Source organism: Stegodyphus dumicola, chromosome 8 (assembly GCF_044657685.1).
Source record: "Stegodyphus dumicola isolate Sdum_Otavi_A_Nest chromosome 8, ASM4465768v1".
NCBI lineage: Eukaryota > Metazoa > Arthropoda > Arachnida > Araneae > Eresidae > Stegodyphus > Stegodyphus dumicola.
This window is the reverse complement of record NC_140775.1, coordinates 155,600,104-155,626,838: the sequence shown is the minus strand read 5'-3', so window position 1 is coordinate 155,626,838 and position 26,735 is coordinate 155,600,104. Positions and strand designations below refer to the sequence as shown.

The 26,735-nt window shown below is 32.3% G+C and overlaps 1 protein-coding gene across 1 annotated transcript in view; it reads left to right on the top strand.

Moving 5' to 3' along the window:
* The window catches only part of LOC118199705 (uncharacterized), a 149,422-nt gene that overhangs the window by 39,120 nt on the left and 83,567 nt on the right, over positions 1–26,735 (top strand). The window contains exons 3-6 of the mRNA XM_085822621.1: positions 8,922–9,070; positions 9,223–9,345; positions 9,498–9,620; positions 13,830–14,011. Of these exons, the coding sequence (XP_085678747.1) occupies positions 8,922–9,070; positions 9,223–9,345; positions 9,498–9,620; positions 13,830–14,011 (577 nt within the window). The remainder of the gene's footprint in view (positions 1–8,921; positions 9,071–9,222; positions 9,346–9,497; positions 9,621–13,829; positions 14,012–26,735) is intronic.

Below are 26,735 nucleotides of genomic sequence, written 5' to 3'. Positions count from 1 at the left end.
TACAGAATTAGGGATTGCAATTAGAAGTAAAGTTGGAAACTTAATTGAGATGCAGCAGGTTGTACTAGCTGCTTGTTCCATTGTAGCTCTTCTTCGAAGTCAATGCCCTCCTCAATCAACGAGTTGGTGCAACTATCAATGTGCGATTGCAGAAAAGAGAAAAATCAGCCAAAAACCTCTGGTATATCAACATATATTTTGAATTTAATTAAACCTACATATATGGAGTTGACTACATAAACAAGAGTTATTAAAAAGTGCATACATGGCAAAACTCAAAATATCAAAGAACGTTTTAATGGCATTTTATTGCAAATTGTTCCTCGCGAACATTAATGTTTGGAGCAATCATTAAATAACATTAAATAACAAGTTTTGTTATTTAATGTTATTTAATGATGGATTTATAGGTTTCATTGAAGCATTTTCAAGGTTAGCTGTGTGTTCTGAATTTTACACTGAGCAGGGAATTCTAAAACTTGATAAAGTGCAAAATCTTGACTCTTGGCGCCATTCCGCAAGTTTTACAAAAACCCAAAGAAAAAAAATTACGCTTTGTTCGAAAGAAAATGCGCAATGCTTGTGAAATTACAAACAAGGTATCAATTAAAAAAAAGGGGATTTTAATTATCAGGGATGCATTTTTCACTAAGAAATTGTTTTATGAAAACTTTAAACTTGTTTTCTGAAAAATGTGATTTTCAGTAAATATTGCCAATGGTAACAGCCATAACTTACAATTTTATGAATAAAACTAAATGATACTTTCTATGTATGTTTCGTATAATCTGATGCATGCTCTGAAGCAGAAAATTTTAGAAATATTAATTAGAAGTTGAATTGTTACTTTTTATTCTTAGATTTTGGATGCAATAATAGGAAATATGCAGTTAATACTATATATTTTGACATATCTCAAGAACATATGAATATTTCTTAATTATTTTGCTTCATTGCATACAAAATAAGTGTAAACTTAAATACAAATTAAAAAAAAAACTGTATATTTATGTATACATTGTTCAGTGTGGTTGTTGCCGTAATGACAAAATTTAAGCAAATATTATACTTTTTTAAATTATTTTACAAAATTAAAATTATTTAGCATTACTTTTTAAGCTGTTTTCACTCATTAGTATGCTTATCTTCAAATTAATACGTTTATAGTTAAAATAAAAGCCATTTCTTAAAAAATGGTACCCGAACGAGGTCGGATACCTTAAGTGAGTTAGATAGTGAATATTCGGGTTTGTCCTACTATACCGAGGTACGTTGGTTATTTTGCTCCAAGATTCTCAAACAATTCTGGGATTTGAAAGAAGAAATATGTCAGTTTTTAAAAATGAAAAATCAAGACGTAAGTTTGTTTTACAATCCAATATGGATACAAGATTTATCTTTCTTGGTTGATATAACCAAACACTTAACCGATTTAAATTTATCATTACAAGGAAAGGATCATATCATTACGAACATGTTTGACATAATTAAAGCATTCAAATGTCAACTAGTTCTTTGGGAAAAACAACTTAAAAATGAAGATTTGACGCACTTCCCGACGTGCAGCATGAACAAATCAAGTTTAGATAATACTTGTTCGTATCAAAAATACACAGAAAAAATTGCAAATTTAACAACTGAATCTGAAACGAGGTTTAATGATTTTAGTTCCATCGAAGACCAATTTATTTTGTTTTCTTCGATTTTCTCAATAAGTATTGACTCAGTATCTAGCCATATGCAAATGGAGGTGATCGAGATTCAATGCAACTCAAATTTGAAAGCAAAATTCATTGAAGTGGGCGTGCCTGAATTTTACAAATATTTACCAGCCAGGTTTGAAAATACTCGAAAATTCACATATGAAATTATTTCCATGTTTGGTAGCACTTATCGGTGCGAGCAGTTATTTTCAGTCATGAAATGTAATAAGTCTCCTATTAGAAACCGTATTAATGATGCTCACCTTGGGTCAGCGTTGAAAGTTATCACTGCAAACAAAATTTCTCCCGAAATAGGAAAGATAATAGCAGAGAAGAGATGTCAAGTATCAGGACGTAAACATTAAATTTTTCTTGTTCTTTTCTATATAAATATATATATATGTTTATTATTGTATTATTCGAAATAAATCTAAGTTTCTATGAATATTGATTTTTTTTTTTTGCGGCCCGCCTAAAGTTAAACTTTGTTTGTTTGGCCCAAGTGTACCTATGAGTTTGACATCCCTGGCCTAGATGGCAGGCTACTTTCTTAGCTGACCACCCAGTTTCCATCATCCCAATGATTCTACATTTTTAGTGAAAAAGCATCCTTTTTCAACAGATTAAGTATAGGTAAAATGTCTTTGCATACCTTTTTTGTGCTCCAGGGAGAATAAATATGCTATAAATTTTTGTGCAGTATGGTTTAACTCTGTGTGATCACACGGCATACAATTCCACTTCTATTCATTTGCATATCTGCTTGATCTGTAACTTCAGGTAATAAGTATTTATTTAAACTTGCTTTGGACCATAGCATATATATTCATGTGAATGGTTTTATTAGTATTTTATTCCAGGCATGGTCAAACTATGGCTTTCTAATCCCTTAACTGTCAGAAACTCTTCATTTAAAAATGCAATCTCTAGGCAACACAAATGGACACTTTTTTAAAACTTCTGCAAATAATACAGATATATGTAACATGTAGTGTCATTAAAAACTATCTGTGATTATTATAGGACTTTCTGATAGAGAATGTAGAGCATGCCAATCAAAACTTGTTAGAAGAATTGGAGCAGCACCACCAAATCTGTAATTTGACTGGTTCAACATGAAGCAGGCTTATACCAAAAGATATGGTTTAAATTATAAATGTTATAGAAAACAAAATTGGAAATTGAGGAGAATGTATGCATTATGTACAAATATCAGAATTCTTGATGCTTCATGTAATATTTGTAAACTGCCTAATATTTAATTATACTATAGATGATATCAGCTCAGGAAGATAATTTCTCAGTTATGAAGCAGAATATACTCCAGAGCTGGCATCGGCAACCTATGGCACGTGTGCCAGATTTGGCATGCGGTATAATACTCAGTGGCACTCTACAAAGTTATCAGACAAAGATAAATCGCCCTGTCTCACCTTTCTAAGTCATCAGAAAAGTTGAGTTGTCAAAATTTCATCACAGCACTTAATTTCTGTCACGAACATTTGTTAAAATAGTTAATTTCATAGAGTCTCATTCTTCAATGCTACAAGGCAATTTAAATCTCTTTTACAAGAAATGGAAAACGAATATGTGAATCTTCCCTTATACAGGCCATGTCCATTGGCTTAGGTAATATCTTGAAGAAGTTTGTGTCATGCATAGCACATTAAAGTTTTTTTTAATGAGAAAAATCAAAATTCCCTGAACTGAACAATAAAGAATGGTTATACAAATTGTTGTTTCTGACTGAAGGATTGCAAAGAAAGGGCCAAACAGTGCTTGATTTTTTTTTTCAATATATTGGAAAGGCTTTGCTACAAAGTTAAATATATTTTCCCATGATATTAATACTAGTACCTATAAGTACTTCCCAAATGTAACATTCTTGCAAATACATTGACCGTATACAAAGATAGCTTCAAACCTACGTTGAAGCACTTAAGGAGGAATTTTCCAATAATGCAAAAAATGCAAAAATTTTAAATGCAAAAATTTTAAATGCAAAAATATTGAAACTTGTATGCCTGTACTTTTTTTTCTGATCAAGCCAGATTTAATAGACAAATTAATAATCCCATCCAATTTTTCAATATTTGAGTGTATGAAAGTTGATAATTTTGATGAAATTTATTCAATTAGCATCTTAAGAATTCTGGAAAGCAAAATTTATAGAATTGTAAAAAAATTTGGAAGATACCTCTAATGATAAATCGACAGCTATTTTAAATTGCTGGATGTCAATTGTTTGAAGAAAATTGCATGTGTTTTGCTTCCACATATCTATGTGAACAAATCTTTTATTATATGAAACATTTTTGAGTTTAACAATTGACAAACAAAGAAGTTGTTTAACAATTGAATATTCAGAATCATGGGCCGAATTAAAGGTTATAAATTATATCCCTGATATTGCAGTGTTAAATAGTGTGGTACAGGGACAAGGTTCACATTAAAATTTTAATTTTTATTTAACTATATTGAAGGAATGCTTATATTGTATTATAAATAAAATCATCTTATTCAACTTTAATTTCGAAAGCCTACAATTAAAATTATATGAGTTTTTGAGGAGAGGGTTGCATTTCAGACATAAAAACTGATGTTGTGTTCTAAGCCTTATACCTGAAAGTTAAGCATCTTATTTTATTTTGAAATCTTTCCAAACATTAAAGTTGACAGGGATGTTGTTGAACTTGCATCAGTTATTCTGGCAGAAGTTTAATGGAGCAAATCGTTTTTTTTACACTGATACAAAATACAGACTCAAAATATACGTAGCGTATTCGGAAACTAAGCAACGTTTCATTCTAGTGCCGTCGCAGCACTGTGGTAGGCGTCCAGCACATGCGCACTAGCTCTATGTTGGTTGCTCTATGTTGTGTTTTCAGTTTTCTGTGCACATTCAAAATGTTTAAGACAATTAGTTCTCCCGCTGACTGAGATTCGTGCCGTGATTAAATTTTTGAACGCGAGGAATGTTAAACCGGCTGAAATTTATCGTCAAGTGACAGAAGTTTACGGTGAATATGCGATAAGTGATGGAATGGTGAGAAAGTGGGTAAGAATGTTTAATGCAGGTCAAACAAATGTCCACGCCGAGGCTCGGAGTGGTCGGCCTTCTGTTGTCACCGATGATTTGGTAAGGAAAGTTGATGAAGCAATTCATGAGAACAGACGCTTCACAATGGCAACTCTTTCAGAGGCATTTCCACAAATTTCACATACTGTTTAGTTCGAAATTGTATCTGACCGTTTAAATTATCACAAACTGTGTTCCCGATGGGTTCCAAAAATGCTCACAAAACAAAGTGACTTGGTTGTGCCCTGACATTTCTCATGCGGTACAGTGATGAGGGAGAAAACTTTTTAAACCAAATTGTGACAGGTGATGAAACTTGGGTGTGTCATTTCACACCAGAATCGAAACAACAATCGATGGAGTCAAGACACACTCATTCTCCAAAAAAAAAAAAAAAAAAAAAAAAAGTTCAAAGTGACAATGTCATCACAAAAAATCATGTGCACTGTCTTCTGGGATAGGAAAGGCGTTTGCTTACTGAATTTCTTCCCAGAGGTGAAACCATTAATGCAGCACGATATTGTGAGACTTTAACAAAACTAAGGCGTGCCATTCAAAACAAACGAAGAGGAATGCTCAGTAAAGGAATTGTGTTGCTCCATGACAATGCTCGGACCCATACTGCTGGTGTCACTCAATCGTTAATTCGACAGTTTCATTGGGAGCAGTTCGATCACCCGCCGTACAGCCCGGACTTGGCGCCATCCGACTATCACTTATTCCTGCACATGAACAGGGTTGCCACGCTACCTGGAAAACCGGGAAAACCAGAAAAAGTCAGGGAATTCGGAAATTGACCAAAAAATTCAGGGAAAAGTCAGGGAATTTAAGTGTTTTAGTCAAAATCTGGAAAAGTCAGGGAATATCATACAACGATCCCGCCAAAAAAGGCGAGTTTCACGCCGACGTCGGAAGAGATCACTTTTTTGGTGAATTGTGTATCACGCGAGTGTCATTCGGGCAGCTGGCATAGAGCCAATTTTCGAAGACCCAATTTGATTGTCTTTTAGAAAGGCAAATCAAGTTTCCCGCAAATTTTGGTTTCCAGTAACCTCGAAAATCGCATGTGCAGTGCATGAACTAAAGAAAGTACCTGTTCTCGTATAAAACAAAATGGGTTTAATCCTAGTATATGGTACCATGAAGGTTAGAATCAAAAAATATGTATTGTAAAGAAAAAAAACCTCTTTGCAACAGACGTAGCCCCGTTCCATCATAGAGGGAAACAGCTGTGCGTGCACGATATATATGTCGCCAAAGCTCGAAACCGGTGTCGAAGTTCGAAGGTCACGTTATCAAGAATTCATAAGATGAATATCGTTTAAAATTTCTTTAAACTCTTAAGGAAAAGAAAATATTTTTTGGCGAAAGTAAATTAATTCATGAATTAGTTATTTTGAGGGGGAAAGAAACGTTCTTTGATGAAACGTTTCTTCTTGGATTTTTCGCAATAATTTATAAACGGATTTTCGTAGTTTTCTTTTTTGTCAAACAACGTTTCTTCTTAACACGTGTTTCTCAATTTCCTGTACACATCGCGGAGAGGGAAATTCTGGCCGCCAGGTTCCGTCGCCAAATCCCTTCGGAAAATTTCCCTCCGCTTTCTAGCCGCGTAATAGCATTTACGTGTTCTTGGTGACAATTTTCAAAATCGTGTGAAGGCCGTACCATATACTGAGATTTTACCGCAAAATCTTTTTTTTTTTCCTTCTTTTCTTTTCTTTTTAATAAGTACCTTGTCATTTTGCAGTAAAACAAAAAAATAGTAATCAGTCATCTAGGCTAACCATGTAATATAACTATATTCGCTAAAATATCGTTGATTATTCTAATTCAATTTTTAAGTAGTTATCTTTATTTTTATAATTCATATCATTTAATGTTGCTTCTTCCCTTTAAATTTATTTATCATTAGTAAATAATATTTCCAAATTTCAGGAAATTTTCTCTGGCATAAACCTGAAATTAATTCTAGCAATATGATGACATCACGAAATTTAATCCACATAATTTTTCCTTATGTATGCTGCGAAATAAATATAAAATACCTCAATTTAGTAAAAAAATATCATTAAATAGATTTCTTTCTTTCATTTAGCTACAGAATGTCTGCAAAAAAAGCCTTATTTTATTCCAGATTGGGGAGATTCTAATCTCAATCTTCAGTGGAGAAAACAACTCCTATTATAATTATATTTGTGTTTTCAAGTGTTAAGGTGCCTTTTAAGAAGACACCTCACACAAATTAAATTTACCTAAAATCTAACCTAACTTTTAGCATTGCATTGTGATTTATAAGAACCGGATTAGCCTCATGTTGAACTGGTGATGATCATGAGTAATAATTAAATAAAACGTATAATTGTTATACAATGTATATATCTTAAATTTTAGTAAGTTTCTTAAGTGGAAAAGTAAACAAAATTATCAAACAAAGTGTATCAAGAATAATTAAGAATAAATGTCCTCTGAGATTTATTGAATAATTAAGTGAATTTGCCATAAATTAAGTGAAAATACCATAATTAATTTACCTCTTAGCACAGCCAACGTACATTGCGCGGATAGACTGGAATTTTCTCGAAACATACCTGGAAAACCTGGAAAAGTCAGGGAATTTCATTATCATGTTTGAGTGGCAACCCTGCATGAAGTGCGAGCTTGGTGGCAAGCGCTTTGGATCTAACAATGACACGAAAAATGCTGTGGAGTCGTGGTTATCGAAACTGGTGGGAAGTTTCTTTGACGATGGTATAGAAAAACTGGTCACCCGCTATGACAAGTGTTTGATCATTGGCGGAAACTATGTTGAAAAATAGTTTAAGACATGTATTTTCATCTAAAAATAAAATTGGATTTGAAAAAATTGTTTTACTATTTTTTTTTTCAAAACGGTACTTGGTTTCCGAATACGCCTCGTAGATACAGCATATGAAAATTTAAATTGCTTATCACTGTTTTTCACATTGCATTGCTATCATTTATCCATTTTCAAATAAAGTCTCACATTGTGCTTTTTTTTATGCCCAGGGTCTTCTAATTTAGAAACTACTGTACTGCAGGCTTTTTCATGAAAGGCAGGACCCAGATATTATTTTTTCAAAACGTGATGAAAAACTGAACTTGCACTCTTCTTTACAAAAATTAAACTAGCTTATTGAGAATTAATTAAGCTTAAATAAAACCAAGGTGTGATTCTTTTGATTGTGTTATGACATCATGCTTATCCATTTTTGCCAGATAGTCAGGCTTTTACTGTATCATATTATTCTTGATTTATGTTTCTTTTTTGCATATAGTTCAACTGTTTTAGTAATAGTTTGATAATTTTATGTTAAATTTTTTATATATTTGTATTAATTATAACAGTTTGAACATTATAAAGCATTGCAGATATGTTAGTACCTGCACTTATGTAGTATAGGCACATGATCTATAACATTTATTAGTCGTCATTGTCAGCATATGAGAGAATTTGTAAAATGGCTCCATGGAAAACATTAGTTAATAACTTTATTGGGAGATCAATAAAAGACAGTTACAGTCCACTTAAGTGTTAATGCATTTTGAGACTATGCTTCTATTCAGAAAAATGCAGAACTTTGTTGTTTGTGTATATGTGTGTGTATATATATATATATTTACTAGACCGTTTTTCTTCATATTAAGTAATTCAATGTTTACTGGACATTTGAATTGCTATCATAAGCTTGCTTTATGTAAATACATTTCTTGCTGAAATGAGCATCCTTCTTGATTGATGTATGTGCATGCACAAATAAATAAAAAAAGAGAAAAACAGTTTGCTTCAAGCTTTTCATTGTTTCAGACTTTTTATTTGAGTGTTCATTTTTCTCATCAGTTGAGTACATATACATGCTAGATGTTTAAGAAGATATTTGTGTTAATTTATTACAGGATTAATGTGTGCTGATGGTAACGGTTTTCATTTGACTGTTGTTGAAGGATTTGTGTGATGAAGTTTTGTTTTCGTATTTTATAACATGTTTTTAATTTTTTTATACATAGAATTATAATAATTCTAATGTACAAATAATATTCTAATACATGAAATCTAATACATATATTTCTGATGTAATAAATTTTCTAATATAGAATCGTATCCTATATCTTTTTAGACAAAGAGTATGTGTATAATCGGATGAAAAGATTACGGGATGAAAATTCATTTTTGAGAAAAAAGTTAGAAATTATAGGCCGTACAGCTACTCAACAAGAAAACCACATAAGGGATTTTGAAAAACTGATTAGAATCTTTGAGCAAGAGGTAAAATATTTTATCTTGTGGGAAAATTCATTAAATTAATTGAAAAAATTATAAATCTTTTCTTTGTCTTTTTGTAACATAAATATTGTGGTTTCTAGAAATCTCTAATTGTTCATTAAGAACCAGTTAGTAGAATTTGCTTAATTTTTCAGATATTCAAAATAGGTACTGATATCGAAAGCAAAAGAATCTTAGAAATTACAAGCCGTATAGCTACTCTACAAGGAAATCACATAAGGAAATTGGAAAAACTGATAAGAGTCTTTGAGCAAGGGGTAAAATATTTTATCTTATGGGAAAATTCATTAAATTAATTGAAAAAATTATAAATCTTTTCTCAGTCTTTTTGTAACATAAATATTGAGGTTTCTAGAAATCTCTAATGGTTTATTAAGAACCAGTTAGTAAAGTTTTCTTAATTTTTCAGATATTCAAAATAGGTGTTGATAATGAAGACAACAAAATCTTAGAAATTACAAGCCGTATAGCTAATCAACAAGGAAACCACATAAAGGATTTGGAAAAACAGATAAGAGACTTGGAGAAAGAGGTAACATATTTTATCTTGTTGGAAAATTCATTAAATTAATTGAAAAATTTATATATCTTTTCTTCGTCTTTTTGTAACGTAAATATTTTCTAGGAATCTCTAATTGTTCATTAAGAACCAGTTAGTAAAGTTTCCTTAATTCTTCAGATATTCAAAATAGGTATTGATATTGAAAACAAAAGAATCATATCTCTGATTAAGTCCACATTACTGTGGCCACATTCCATTCAATTTAAGTATCAGTTATTCAGAAGGATACTTTGCAATCTTAATTTTTCCATTACCAAAATTAAAAGCTTGTTGGTTATAGCTACTCATGTTCAAGACTACTACAAGGTATACTTTAAGCCATCTGTTCTTGATAATGCTAAGCACTTTCAGATTATTTGCACCCCCGCCCCAATAAAAAAATTGCATATTAGTTGATGATTTTGGAGAGCATTCTGAAAATTATTGAGTAATTTTTTAGCAAACTGATGCACAGAAGCAAGGGCTGTTTTCAAATTTGCAGCACACTATGAATTTTATAAAAGATCATTAAATCAGATTTAAAAAGTGAGAAGCATCGATAATAAAACACTTATCTTTTTCCAGAAATTCCTCTTTAACTTTTCTGCTGCTTTTGTTCACCACTTGCAAACATCGATCTGTTTAATAGAAACCAAATAAATAAAAAGAATAGCTGTTGTAAAGGAGGTAAGCCAATATCCTACCGTCATTCTAGCACTTTGCTTGCAATTTTTCATATTTCATTTCCATGAAATTCAGTTGTATAAGTGCAACTTCATAAAATGAGAATTTATGCATTCTGTGAATGTATATTATATTATTGGGCAGAATACAATATTTTTGCAGAAATGTAACTTTTTCTTTAGCCAGCAAACTTCATGCTTCCATCACAATTTGTTGCTAGAAAACAAATATATGCAATAATTAGAGAGCACATAAATTGCAAAAAGAAACACTAATCAGGAAAATGACAGTTGAATTTCAAAGTAGACATTCGCTGCATACACAGCTGGGTTGCCCTGTATATACTTTTTGGTAACATATTGCAATGTCTCGTGAATGCTTTTTTTTTGTGACTTTTCAGTGGGGGGTGTAAATAATCAGAAAATAACAAATGATGAGTAAGTGTTACTCCAATATTTAACAGCTTTTACTTTCTTGACAGTGTTACAAGTTCTTGTGATTTTTACTTTTTTTGCACTGTTAATAATTTTGTATGTTCTTCATAATATATGTATTATGAACACCTGCAGGTTATTTAGATCTCTGCATGACAGTGTTAATTTTAATGTCCATCAGTGTAGTTTAGAGAGCTAAAAAATAGATCTTTTCCTGACAAAGGAAATGAACAGCTAGAGAATAGGCCTTTCCCAGGGGGAAAAAATTGTGTATGTAGAGGCTCTCCATTTGACTCCCGTAAAGTCTAGGAAAACGTAGAATAATTTAATTTAATGTGTTGTTGATAATGCTGATAGATATGAGCACTTTATTCAAAGCATAACATTTAAAAGTTACTAATTTGTGATTTTTATTTTCTTCCTGAAATGTGTCAGATCTACTTCCAATTATCTTTCAGTTTTTAACACTCTTTTAACATAAAAATGTGTGAATATTTATGCATAATGTACATAACTCCTTCATTAATTTTTGCATTCTTGATATTTACTTTAGAAGTATACTACAGAATTTTATAAATAGTATAGTTGGAATTAATGATCTAATTTTACTTTGATAAATTCTATGAAGTCAGCTATGTAATATCGTCAGGGTTGCCACGCTACCTGGAAAACCGGGAGAACCGGGAAAAGTCAGGGAATTCGAAAATTGACCAAAAAATTCAGGTAAAAGTCAGGGAATTCAAGTATTTTTGTCAAAATCTGGAAAAGTCAGGGAAGTTCATACAACGATCCCGCCAAAAAAAGCGATTTTTGCGCCGACGTCGGAAGAGGTAACTTTTTTGGCGAATTGTATATCACGTGAGTGTCATTCGGGCAGCTGGCATAGAGCCAATTTTCGCAGCTCCAATTTGATTGTCTTTTAGAAAGGCAAAGCAAGTTTCCCGCAACTTTTGGTTTCCAGTATTCTCGAGAATCGCATGTGCAGTGCATGAACTAAAGAAAGTACCTGTTCTCGTATAAAACAAAATGGGTTTAATCCTAGTATACGGTACCATGGACGTTTGAATCAAAGAATATGTATTGTAAAGAAGGAAAACCTCTCTGCAACTTACGTGGCTCCGTTCCATCATAGAGGGAAATAGCTGTGCATGCGGTGATATATCTGTCGCCAAAGCTCGAAACCGGTGTCGAAGTTCGAAGGTCAGGTTATCAAGAGTTCATAAAATGAATATCGTTTAAAATTTCTTCAACCACTTGCGCTAAAAAGACGTGCCACGTACGTCGAGATGCTTTTGTTTCAGACCGCGAGCGACGTGAACACCACATCGATAAGCATTTATCGCAAAAATGAAAATAACGTGATGCACACGTCGCCTAACAACGAAATTGTTTATTTCTCGAGTTACAGCTCTGGATTGCACTCGCAGATGCGGAGCGGCGTAAATGAGACACTTTACCGCTTGTTATATTGTAGCGCACGGCACCGCAACCGTGAAGTTTAGTCTTAGCGCAAGTGGTTAAACTCTAAAGGAAAAGAAAATATTTTTTGGCGCAAGTAAATTAATTCATGGATTAGTTATTTTCAGGGGGAAAAAAAAAAAAAAAAAAAAAAAAAAAAACTACGAAAATCCGTTTTTATAATTATTGCAAAAAATCCAAGAAGAAACGTCCTTTGATAAAACGTTTCTTCTTGGATTTTTCGCAATAATTTAAAAACTGATTTTCGTAGCTTTCTTTTTGTCAAAGAACGTTTCTTCTTAAACCGTGTTTCTCAATTTCGGTACACATCGCGGAGAAGGAAATTCTGGCCGCCAGGTTCCGTTGCCAAATCCCTTGGCAAATTTTCCCTTCGCATTCTAGCGGCGTAATAGCATTTTACTTGTATGGAACCTTTTCTTCTTTACATAGACGTTCTTTGGTTAGAATAATCTCCATGTATGGTACAATGGGATTTGGTGACACGATGATGCGCAGTAAACGGGTCATTTTGGTCTTGGCGACAATTTTCAAAATCGTGCCAAAACCTTACCGTATACTAGAATTTTACCGCAAAATATTTTTAAACCTTTTTTTTTAAATAAATACCTTGCCATTTTGCAGTAAAATAAAAAAATAGTAATCAGTCATCTAGGCTAACCATGTAATATAACTAACTATATTCGCTAAAATATCGTTGATTATTCTAATTCAATTTTAAGTAATTAGCTTTATTTTTATGTTATTCGTATAATTTAATGTTGCTTCTTCCCTCTAAATTTATTTATTATTAGTAAATAATATTTTCAAATTTCAGGAAATTTTCTCTGGCATAATCCTGAAATTAATTCTAGCAGTATTATGACATACAATCACGAAATTTAATGCACATATTTTTTCCTTACGTATGCTGTGAAATAAATATAAAATACCTCAATTTATTAAAATAGATTTCTTTCTTTCGTTTAGCTGCAGAATGTCTGCAAAAAAAAGCCTTATTTTATTCCAGATTGGGAAGATTCTAATCTCAATCTTCAGTGAAGAAAACAACAACTATTATAATTATATTTGTGTTTTCAAGTGTTAAAGTGCCTTTTAAATTTACCTAAAATCTAACCTAACTATTTAGCATTGCGTTGTGATTTATAAGGACCGGATTAGCCTCATGTTGAACTGGTGATGATCATGAGTAATAATTAAATAAAACATACATTTGTTATCCAATGTATATATCTTAAATTTTATTAAGTTTCTTAAGTGGAAAAGTAAACAAAATTATCAAACAAAGTATACCAAGAATAATTAAGAATAAATGTCCTCTGGGATTTATTGAATAATTAGTGAATTTGCTACACTATACAAGTAATACCATAATTAATTTACCTATTAGCACAGCCAATGTACATTACGCGGATAGACTGGAATTTTCTTGAAACACACCTGGAAAACCTGGAAAAGTCAGGGAATTTTATTCTCCTGTTTGAGTGGCAACCCTGTATCGTGTAATGTTTCTGTTTAAAGTATTAAAAAATTTTGTTTTTAGCCAGCTTTTCTAAAATTTGATGATTTCATGTTCAATCATTTTAATCTTCGAGGCCTTCCACAGGCTGCGTATGCTGCATACCTTAATTCTGTAAGAAGTGCTTTTCATACTCGTCAGTCTATTATCTTTTCTGAAAAAGCAGTGTCTATTTTGAGTATGGTAACATCTCCTCTTACAAAGAAGCAGATTAATACAAGCTCTGAGGACTTGTACGATGATCCAAAACCTTCGACTTCAAGTGATATGTAAGTTAGTCACTTCATTCATTTTTTTAAGTTTTTATTTTGAATTTCTTATCATATTCTGAGTAATTAAAGTATATTATGTAAAATAAATTAATATTAAATTTTTAATCTGAATATTGACCTATTAATAAAGACAACTCGTAAAGATTAACTAATCATCTTAGTGGAATTTCTTTATAATTTTGTACGAGAATATTTCTTGTAGATCAGCAGACATGTTGTATTATACCAGTATAAGAATTTTATTATTAATATGATTTAACATTGTTCTATGCTGATACTATCATCCTATTAGTTAAACATTAGAAGCTTGAATGTGTTAAAATTTTGCATGTTTGATAGATAGTTTGCAAAAAAAAAATTATGTGAAAAAGTCTATCCCATCAACCACTGGGCTGGCCAGTCCTTTAATAGAGTATTTAGTTATAGATTATATGAATTTCAAATTGGTGCCATCTGTTTTTCTTTATTGTGTCCGTTTTTGTAAGCTCTTGCAAGCATGAACTGTAGTTCAAAGTCCGAGATCCGAATTTCGAAATTTTCTGGATTTGAAATCGATTTAAATCTTATGAAATTACATTTAAAAATATGGAAGGCTCTCTGTAAAATAATGAAGCATTTATGACATTAAAGAAACCAAAATTTACACACACACCCCAAAAATTATTGTTAACATATTTTTTGCTGTATATATATATTTTTTAAATTTAAATATTGTAAGTAATTTTGTTTCATGTTTTAATACTTTTTTAAAAAGTTTTATAGTAAGAAATGACAGTCTTATTCAGCAAGAAAGTTTCATTGTTCAAGTTCTGTATATGTCAAAAATTTGCTATTTAAAGCCATGATGAAGGTTTTGTCGTCCAGTGATTGATTGATGATTTGATTTGCATTGAAAATTTCAGCTATATCATCTTCATTTAGCATTTCTTCACGTATTCCACTTATTGGAAAATTTCTTCTGTCAAAACCACTAGGTACTTTTTTTTTTTTTTTTATGTATTTCCTCGACACCAGGTCTCACCAGTTTAATTTGGTTTCTTTCTTGATACAGTGATGTTTACCATCTGACCATAGTTTTTAGTCGAAAAAGGCTATTAGTCTTGAAACAGGATTTTGAACTCTTTCATTGTAAATGCATTGTTTGACATGTTAATAAACATGTTTTCTCACCCTATTCATATCCTTCCATTCTTACATTTTATATTGTCACAACCATGCTAGAAAAGCATTTCCAACCATGCATTGTTATGTGAATTTCTATTATCCAGGTGTACTGTATTTCTCCTGAAAATTTGTAACCACTGTGCTGACACACCCAGTATATAGATAGATAGACATATATATAGATAAAAGCCGAAAAGACAAGTTATTCTGTACACTTGCAATGAAACCATGTATATGAGCACAATGGGAACTAGTGATTTATTAGGTGCTGGCTGTGATCAGTGCCAGTGAGTATAAATATCAGAATTTTAATAGGCATGTCAAAGTTTGTTATCAGGAGCAAATAATAATCTAAAGGAGTTTCATCATGACAATTGTTGGCACTTGCAAGGCCAGATGTTCATCTTCAGGAACCGACTTCATGCGCTACTATGGTACTGGGTAACAATATTACGAAAGTGGAGAAACAAGTGTGAATCATGTAAAATGTTGTAGTGAGCCAGTGACTGATGTGCAGCAAAGATGTAAAAAACTCGATTGTGTCATAGTGATAGTAAGAAGTGTAATTTAATATCATATTACAGCAGATTTTGATGCAGATGCTTTCCTCGGCATCTGCACAAGAGCTGGTCATCAGCAGTTGCACAGTTTGGTTGTAACAGCTCTCTCAGATTCCATTACTGGTGAAATGATGTTTGCTACAACTGTAGTTGGCCAAATCGCTTCACCATTAGATAGTAGAAGAATGATTTGATAATGGGCTATCTGGTCTGATTAATTGTTTTCACTTGCTATAAGGTGGTAGTGTTCATGTGCGACACATAAACTGCACAAAACACTGCATCCCTCAGGTAGGTATTGCACAAGCCAGTGGCAGCAGTTTAACTTAGGGTCCTCTTATCATGTTGGATGAAACCCTGACAATCTTGGACTGCATTGAACTGTTGGTTTATTATCTCCATACTATCAGCATTCGTTGCAGAACGATGCTGTAATTCAGACAGATAATGTGCTACCCTGTTGTCACACGTTGCACAAGAGTGGTTTGAGTGCAGCAGTGAGATTGGAAATTACTCACTTGACCTCCAAGTGTCTTGACATGAATTCTCTCGAGTCTATGTGGGACGAACTGTAATGGTCTCTTCACTCTCCAGACTTACCCCCAATACTCTGTGTTGGATTTAAGGTAGAAGTTGCAGGATTGTTGAACAACAATCTCTCCGCCTCAATTTCAGTATATCATCCAATCTTTTCCCAGTTATATTGCTACTGTTATCTTCACAGAAAGGAAGAACAACATCGTATTGAGCAGTATATATAGTAATTTATTTTTCCAATATGTGTAATAAACACACACATATATTAATGATATTAATCATATTAATCTTTAAAAGACAGCAAAGTTTGGAAAGGTTTTTCTTAAAAGGATGGGAAATTGGAATTCATTTCCACCCTTATTTTAGCTGCCGTTGTAAAGGGAAACTACAACTGTTTGGAAACCTTTCCTTTAGGGATTGCCTTTGTTAATTTTCAGATAAGAGATTGGGAAATGCAAAGAATTTTTTTTTCTCTTTTCTGCTTTACGGAAAAGAGGCAGCATATGGGTATAAATGCGAATAAAGGCTGAAATTGTCATAAACAGATAAATATCAAAATGTAGGTACTGTTATGCAGGTCACTTCTACAGGAATTTAATTCGTATTATCATTATGCACGAGAATGTGAGGAATACTGAGCTTATAAATGTTAACCACAAGTGATGACTCTCTTATTCTTAATTTTTTAGAAAAAAGAGACATGCTGAAAAGTAATTTAGTCTCTCGGTAAAATATGAAATAAGATAAATTATATAATATAGATAGTTTAGATGAATTTTGTATGATTATCAAAAATTGAACTAGCCTTGTTTGCCTATTACATGCAAAAATAACATCGTTAAGGATAATATTTATTATTATTTAATTATTACGTGTTGTGCCATTAGGCACTACAGGGAAAGGGAAGGATGTTTTAACTGAACTGGCTTGTATTCACATTACACATGAAGAAAATCATGAAAACATCTATGCAGCCACCTCGTTCACTGGGACTTGAATCTCAGAATGAACTACCAGTGTTCAGAGTCTTTTACCATTTAGCCACTGATGGGCTTTCGTTAACAACTTTCTGTGTGAAATTGGTCCATATGTTCATTGAACATGGAGCGAAAAACCAAAAGCTTCATTTAGCTACAGTGGAGAATGTAACTTTTGAGAACCACCAGTGTATAATCAACCTTACTGATATGTCAAATAGGTAATATTCAGTTGACCAAAGATATGACCTGATTGTTATGAATATTGGTAGAGTTTCTTATAAGAAAGAAGTTGAAGCAAAATGATACATATGTATCTATATTGTCATTATTAATAATCATTTTGATTATCTCCAAAGAAACAAAACTAAATAGTAATTTAATGAAAGATTTTTTTTAAAAAAAACTTAAATCTTGGTAAATGCTATAAAACTGTTGAAAGCAAAATGTGGAAAATGTATTAAATGTGATTAATAAAACTGAAATATTAAAAATGAACGAAAAATAGAAAGCAAAAGCATAAAATGAACTATTGCTGATCTCACAGGAAGATCCTGACTTTTCAAGGGGAATTAGCCTCTTTTCACGAAATCATCAATAATCGGAATATTATCATGTTTCATCTCTTTCATATTTTTGAAAAACTATGCAGAATGAAAAAAATAATATTTGAATTTAAATCTGGGATTTTGCAACTATATATATATATATATATATAGAGTTTATACATACACACACGCACGCACACACACACAATGGTTGGTCTATGGTGGAAAACGAGAATTTTGGAAATCTTTTTGCACCAAAATTCTTCGATTAGCTTCAAAATGATCATACAACTTGTAAAATTTTTTAATTTCTTTTATTTAAGAAGGTCATAATTTGCAAGGAAGGTGAGGATGCTATATACACACATCCTCTTTTGGTTGCATAAATAAATATAGCTGTGTGATTGTCCTCTGTTGATTGTATGAATAAAAACGAATGTGTGTATTCTTATGTCCTCTTTTTACTGTATATATAAACACAACTAACATTAACTGTTCTTTTTTTTATTGCAAGAAAAATCACAAAATATAACATGTTTAAAATCTTTATAAAGCATTCCTTTAATTGTAATTAATGTAATGAAAGGAGTAATTTATAATAGTTATTTTGAGAATCATCAGGCATTTAATTCTTCGAAATTCATCAGTTAATAAATAAAGACTAGGTGTTAGTGATAAATATGATAATACTAAAATATATTAAGAGGCTTAATCATTAGTTCCAATTATAGTTTCATATGAAGTTAAAAAATCATGTTAAACCGTAAAGAAGTAATAAGATTTTAGAGAAGATTTCACAATAAAAAGGACATATTTTGCACTTTTAGAAAATAAGCTGAGGATTTTAACTTTTTACCATATTAATCTCTCCTATCTTTTGGAGTTACAAAGAGAAAAGGATAACACGAACGGAGTAATGCTATTTTTGTGAGATTTCAAAATATCTACTAAAAATCAAGTAATCGTGGTTTCTAGACATAATGTGTTCAGAACTTAAATAATTTGATTGAATTCTATGTCATAGTCTACTTTATTTTTTGTTGTAACAAGTAATAATTTTTGTTGTAATAAGAATAATTGTAACAAGTAATAATGTCTATTCTAAAAGAATCAATTTGGATAGAAAAATTAACAGATGAAAATTATTCAGTATGGAAATTTAAAATAAAACAACTTCTAATAAAAGAAGGTTTAGATGATGTTGTATTCGAAGAAAAACCGGAAACTGATACTGATATTTGGTTAAAGAATGATCGTAAAGCTAAAGCTTTAATATGTCTAAACATTTCGGATTCGCAAATTATTCATGTTTTACATAGTAAATCTGCAAAAGAAGTTTGGCAGAAGTTAAAATGTGTCCATGAACGTGTAAATTTAACAAATAAGTTATTTCTTCTTAGAAAATTATATTCCATTAGATATAATGAAAGTTCTAAAATGCAGGAACATATCAAAGGAGTACTAGAATTGGCTGAAAAGCTGCGTAGTATAGGTGAAGAAATTAAAGAAAATAACTTAACAGCAATACTACTATGTTCTTTACCAAATTCATACAACTCCTTAATAACTGCAATAGAAAGTAAATCGGAAGCTGAATTGTCGCTAGAATATGTTAAAAACAAACTAATAGATGAGTATTGTAGACGTGTGGAAACTAAGAAAGTTCAAAAGTACGATTCAGTTGCTTTAAAAAGTAAAAGCAAAAATAAACCAAAGTATGTTACACAATTTTGTACTTATTGTAAGAGAAATAACCATACAATAAATGACTGTTTTCATTTAAAACGCAACGCTAGAACTTCCCCGAAAACAGATGTAAATAATAGTAAAGTAAGAAATTATTCTCAAAATTATAAAAGTAATGCATGCCAAATAGCAAATACGCAAAGTGTAGAAAACATAACAAAACTTAAAGAAAATAAGTATCTTAAAAGTATTGAAACTGAAAATTCGCAGATTCAGTTTAATCAAGTTCTAAAAGTGGAAAATAAACATGAAAATACGCAAACGCAAGAATGGGTTATCGACTCAGGAGCCTCCACTCATATGACGAGTAATAAAAATTTTTTCTCTCAGTTAAATGACTCTAATAAACAAATAGTAACTGTAGCCAATGGTGCTAAATTAAATTCTTATGGTATTGGTGAAGGTTATTTTAAAGTTCAAAACTTAAAGGGTCAGGTTACACAAATAAAATTGGAAAATGTATTGTATGTACCAGGTTTAGATAGTAATTTACTTTCTGTTCAATCTGTTACTAATAAAGGTTGTATTGTTACATTTGATAGTAATAAGTGTTACATAAAGCGTAACAATATACTCGTAGCCGACGGCAACGCTCAGCAAGGTTTATATAAATTGACCGTAAACCCAATTGATGAGAAAGCATACTTAGCTAATAATGTTTCATGTTCAAATACGAACTGTATACTAAAATGGCATCAAAGATTAGGCCACAGAAATATAGATGCCATAAAAACACTTGAGAAAAATGATTTGGCAGACGGCATTAAACTTGGCAAATGCACTCATAGTGTGGAATGTTCTACTTGTGTAAAAGCGAAACTAACTGAAACACCTTATCCCAAAACTAGTTTTAGATCTAAAAATCCACTGGATTTAGTGCACAGTGATGTGTGTGGGCCAATTGAAGTCAACAGCTTAGGAGGAAAAAGATATTTCGTAACTTTCATTGATGACTATTCGCGTTATGCTCAAATTTATTTTATTACTTCAAAAGATGAAGTATTCGAGAAACTTAAACAGTATGTTGCATCGACAACAAATAAATTTAGAAAGAAAATAAAGGTTCTCAGATTCGACAACGGTACAGAATACTGTAACGAAAGTACTGAAAATTATTTAAAGAAACTCGGCATTTTTCACCAAACTTCGGTTCCTTATTGTCCGGCACAGAACGGCGTCGCAGAAAGGAAAAATCGCTCTTTAATAGAAATGACAAAAGCTTTGCTAATAAACTCTAAATTACCGAAAGGATTCTGGGCTGAAGCAGCAGCTACTGCTGCATATCTTCAAAATAGGTTACCAACTAAAGCCACAGATTGAACACCATATGAATTGTGGAATGGTAGAAAACCAAACTTAAGTCACTTACGAGTATTTGGCTGTACAGCATTTTACTATGTGAACAAACAAAAACGGCGTAAATTCGACAACAGAGCTGAAGAAGGAATATTCGTAGGATACGATTTACGAAGTAAGGGATACAGGATTTATGTAGGTGGAAGAAAAATAATGGTAAGTAGAACTGTTAAATTTTCAGAAAACCCGTCTTTACCTGACAAACTTGCAGAAAATAATGCTGAAGATTTAGAATTAATTCACTTCAATAACTCGCAAGATGATGAAGAAAATAATGAAGAAACATCTCTTGGCGATGATCTTACAGAAGATTCAAAAAGTTCCGAAGAGTTAATTAAATGTGAAGAAAATGTAGAAAGAAGGGTTTCTAGCAGATCAACCAAAGGGGTCTCACCGGAAAGGTTCTCTTATAAAGCAGAAGATGAAGAATCAATCTTACTTAAAATTAAAGATCCAGAAAGCTTTGAAGAAATTCTAAACTTACCAAAACGTGAACAAGAAGCTTGGATCAAGGCTATGCAAGAAGAAATACATTCTCTTAAAGAAAATGAAACCTATAAACTTACAGAATTACCACCAGGAAAACATGCAGTAGGCAGCAAATGGGTGTTTAAGACAAAATATGATGAAACTGGTAAAAATATAAAATACAAAGCACGCTTAGTAGCCAAAGGATTTACTCAAAAATACGGCAGTGATTATGATGAAACTTTTTCACCAGTAGTGAAACACACTACGATAAGAGTTTTCTTAGCATGGGCAGCGTATAATAATGCCAAGGTACATCAACTAGATGTTAAAACAGCTTTCTTGTACAGCAACTTAAATGAAGAAATATATATGGAACAACCAGAAGGATTCGTGGTTCCGGAAGAAAGACATAAAGTTGGTCGATTTATGGTCTCAAACAAGCAGCTAGGTGCTGGAATGCAGAAATTGAAAATACACTGAAGAATCTGGGGTTCAGTCAAAGCAAAGCAGATCCATGTCTTTTCACAAAAGTGGTTCGTGATAAAAGAATTAATTTAATAGTGTATGTTGATGACATCCTAATAAGTTCTACAGAAGAAGGACTAATTCCTCAAACAATTAATGATTTAAAGAAACGTTACCAAATAACGCATCTTGGTGAAGTTAAATATTTCTTAGGCATGGAAATAAATCGCAAGGAAGATGGAAGTTATCTCTTATCACAGAAAAATAAAATAAATCAACTTGTCAAGCAATTTCAACTTGAAGAAGCGAAACCCGCCAGCACACCAATGGAAACAAACTATTATAACCTAAACAAGGAAGAAAATCTCCTAACTTCAAATGATAAATTTCGCCAAGCTATTGGAAGTCTTTTGTATATATCGTCTATCACAAGACCAGATATCACAGCTTCAACTCACATACTCAGCAGAAGGTGCAATAATCCACGTCAAAAGGACTGGAGTGCTGTCAAATGAATCATTAGATACTTAAACACGACAAAGAACCTATCCTTACAAATTTCGTCGAGTGAAGAACCTAATATTACACTTTATTCAGATGCTGATTGGGGACAAGATATTGAAGATAGAAAATCTACATCAGGAAGTGTTATTTTATTAGGAAGGAACTATATTTCATGCTTTTCAAGAAAACAAACTTGTGTTTCTTTATCCTCAGCAGAAGCTGAATATGTTGCACTATCGCAAGCTACGCAAGAACTATTATGGCTATTAAAATTAACAGAAGATTTCAATCTACCCCAAACTCTACCGATAAAGGTACTTGAAGATAATCAGTCTACTATAAGACTTGTAGAATCTGAAAAATTCAGTTCACGCACTAAACATATTGATACAAAAGTTCATCATATACACGACTTGAATAACAAAGGAATAGTAAAACTTGCTTATCTTTCAACAGAGGAAATGGTTGCTGATATTATGACTAAACCAATTCCTAAAGCTAAATTTCAGTTTTGCAGGAATGAATTACAATTGGTATGAGTTTCATTAGCAAAACAGGGGCAATGTTAGCATAAATTTAGGTATTTTGCATAATGAAACTTGAAAGGCATACGAAACGAACGTGTGCCAAGGTATATATTGGCGAGAGAAAGTAAAGCTCGTGTGCAATGCAGAATATTTGATTTTCACCCTAGCTACTTGTACCTGGCCAAAGGTCTAATCCAGTAGTACTTTCTTCTCTTTCAGGTACGATGGCAAAGTATATTCCTGTTTATTTTTCTTATTGCATAATATAGGTGAACCTAATGACATTTAGTACTGATGATGATACTATATAAGTTATTCTTTTCAATACTTCAGTGTTTTAATGTCTGTGAAGATTATTACTTTATTGTTATGCTTAAGTTAAGCAGAATTATCCTATCCTATTAAATAAAGATTTCTTAGTTAATCTTTTTGACTTATGATTCTTTAATTTTGTGCTTAAGGAAACGTACTCATTACGCCTTCAGTGCTAATGCACAACCAACAGAAAGAGATAGAATTATGTTGTTCTAATATTCCAGTTAAGATTTTTATGCCTTTAGTTTATAAGATATTTCTTCCACCTTCCTAGCGTGCCTTCGTGATGTAGTGGTTCTGCACACTGGGTCGGTATTCCAGAGTTTCGTGGTTCGATTCCCGGCGAAGGCAGTTGCATATTTTTCATCTCTCCTGGTTCCAAAAAATACTTAATGGCTCTACAGTGGCACCCGAACTAAAAGAATGGTGGATGATGATTTCTTCCCACCCAGGATTTGGCGATTGAGTCCCCTAAAACCCCAGTTGCCCTTCAAAAGGGGGATTATATAAGGTATTTCTTCCACCTTCCTAGCATGCCTTCGTGGTGTAGTGGTTCTGCACACTGGGCCGGTATTGTAGAAGTCCAAGGTTCGATTCCCGGCGAAGGCGGTTGCATATTTTTCATCTCTCCTGCTTCTAAAAATACCTAATTAATCCGCATGCACTAGTTCTAGAATTATCAACAAATTAAAAGAGTAAGTGGCGGGTAGGCCTAATGTGTTGGCTATTTGTTTAAATTTGAAACTTTTATTAGTATAGTGAATTCAGTCAGCTGGTGCTCCAGCTTCAATGTCTTTTGGGACGAATATGTTGTCCTTCTGCATGCTGGATGAATTGATTAATTTTGCGTAGAAACTTTAATTTTAATTGCAAAAATTATTTTTAAAACTGTTTTTAACTGTATTTTGTATTTTAGGTTTTTCTGTATTTTACTATTTTTAATGACGATGTTTTGAATTTATCTATTTTTGCTTTGTCGCGAAGTGAGAACTGAATCGATTGAATGAGAAATATGATCTCTAATGAAATTAGAGGAAATAATAAATTTAAATGAAGAGCAGTAAAAAATGTTTATAATTTAATAGGCCGTACGGGAAGTTATGTGGTGTCCACGTGAGATTTTTATTTTTAAAGTTAATTTTCCACTAGATAATAAAAATATCAATCTGCTTAAAAATGATACATATAGTAATAATCAAGTATCAAAGAAATCTGAGAAGTTATAGTTATGATGGCCAGAAACACTCCAATTTTCTACTACTTGACGATTTGGAACAGAACACGAAATCATCCATTATCCAAAGTCTCCCACACTTGTAGAATGAATAATCAACTACATGTACTTCGTTTCCAGACTGTTATGTCTAATACTCGTAAAGAGCATAAATGTAACACATCCCACTGCCTACGCCATTAAACTGCTTTGATGCTTTCCTAAACAAATTCTCAATTAAAATAACTCGCTTTTTTTATCTGGAATAAAACTTGCTTCAGTGATTCATGTAGTTAAAGTCGCGATAGCAAAAGTTTTACGCTGGGAGTGTTGCTGCATTAGTATGTTCGCTATCCGAATCTCAAGAAAAAGAACATTTAACACTAATGTAATGAAATTTACATCTTTTACGTTAAAATGAAATTACGTTATTATTGGTTATGAAGCGTATGTTGTTTATTAATATTCATTATAATGTGTGTTAGTCTAAATTAAATTAAATACAATATAATAATAATACGTTAATATTTGCAGATCTTACTATTTGTAATGATGTTTTAAACATTTAGATGTTAATGTTACTTTGACTAAGTTCACAATTCGTTCAAATTTGCTTTGTCTCTACAAAATTCTGAAAAACATTGATCTCGTAATCGTATATCAATGCTTTGGAAAGAATATTGTCAGTTTATTTCTTTCTTCGTTTATTTCATAATTCAGATATTTCTCAATTGTTTCAGGAAAGATACTTCTAATTATATAAAAGCGCTAAAAAGCCTAAAAACTACTTTCATCGTTGAAAATGCTTTAGCAAACAGTATAAGGGTTTCGGTTTTACTTGATTATGGCAAAGCAGACTAGGACTATCTGCCTGAGGAAATGACGCCTTCGTGGAGAGTATCTAAGGAAAACACTCTCGTATGCATGTTACATGCTGGCAAAATCGCGAAAATGGCCGTGCAGCTAGCCCGTTCGCTGGAATTCGAAGCTGGGACCGAACTATCAGTGTTCAGCGATTTTACCACTCGATTTCAAGAATATTTCAAAGATGCTTTGTAAAATGTGTTACGGAAGGAAAGTAAAATCGTCTGCTTTTCGTAATTTGGTTCCGTAAAAACGCTAAATGAATCGCTTTTGTTCTAATTTCAGTAGAGAATTTAATTAATAATCAAATGAGATTTTTTAAAAAGAAACTGATATTATATTATGAAGCAGATTTACTAGAAAATTGCATACATATTAGATGAGAACAAAAGTTTTACCCTTTTTAAATATAAAAGTTAGAATACCATGCATTAATGTAATTGTCGTAGTGTAGTAGCTCTAGGCATTTCCTGCAGTAAATCAATCCCTCGCTGATGAAACTCTTCTGATTTATAGTTAAACAAATTTGCAATGAAGTTTTCACATCTTAGACATAATGACCAACCAAAGAACTCTGTAATAATCGAAAAAACGACAGTCCGTATGAGCAAGATCCGATGAGCACGCCGCAAGTATGGTAAAATGTCCAAATCAGCGTCAGCAGGTACATTTCAGTATGGTAAAGCAGCATGAGGTCTGGTGTGATGGTGAAAAATGAAGGCTTTGTGATTGGAAAGTGCTGGCCACTTACGTAACACGAGTACCGTATTCTATCCAGCTATTGGCATCAGATGTCAACCAGCATTAATCTACCCAGTTTAAAAAAAATCTTTTTGATATGCAATCTTTTTGGGGAGGAAGACTGAGCAAATTCTGCGACATGACATGCAGTCCTAACCAGCTTGATAGCAACTTTAGATAAATAGCGTTTCAGCTGATTCCTTAACAGCTGGACGTTAGACATTTGATCTGCAATTTTCTTGAATCTAGTGAGAAACTATCAACAGACATTCATCCGAAATGTGGCTGGATTTTGTAGCTTCTGTCTCCGTCCCTATATTTTCAAAATTAGCGATGGCATCTGTTATTATCGTAAACGCCCGGCATACTTGACAAAATTTTGGTTTGCTAGGACTGTAGAATTGCTTCTATCAAACTAGCACAGTCTAATATTTATCATTTAATTCCTAAATATCAGAGAGACTTGTCTTATTTTTATTTTTTGGTTACACACATGTTTGTTAGCCAGACATTCCACTCATCATAATGTCATGTATGTCTTTAAATCCACTTGTAATTTACATTTTCAAAATTGTGTAGAATTGTTTAGGTCACGTAATGTACCTGTCTGGAATCCAATATTCTAGAACAGAGACTTAAAATGTAATTGTACAGTAAAGTGATGTTCATGATAATTACAGAAAATTATGTGTGCCACAGCAATTCATAGTATCGAAGCATTGCAGATTTCTAA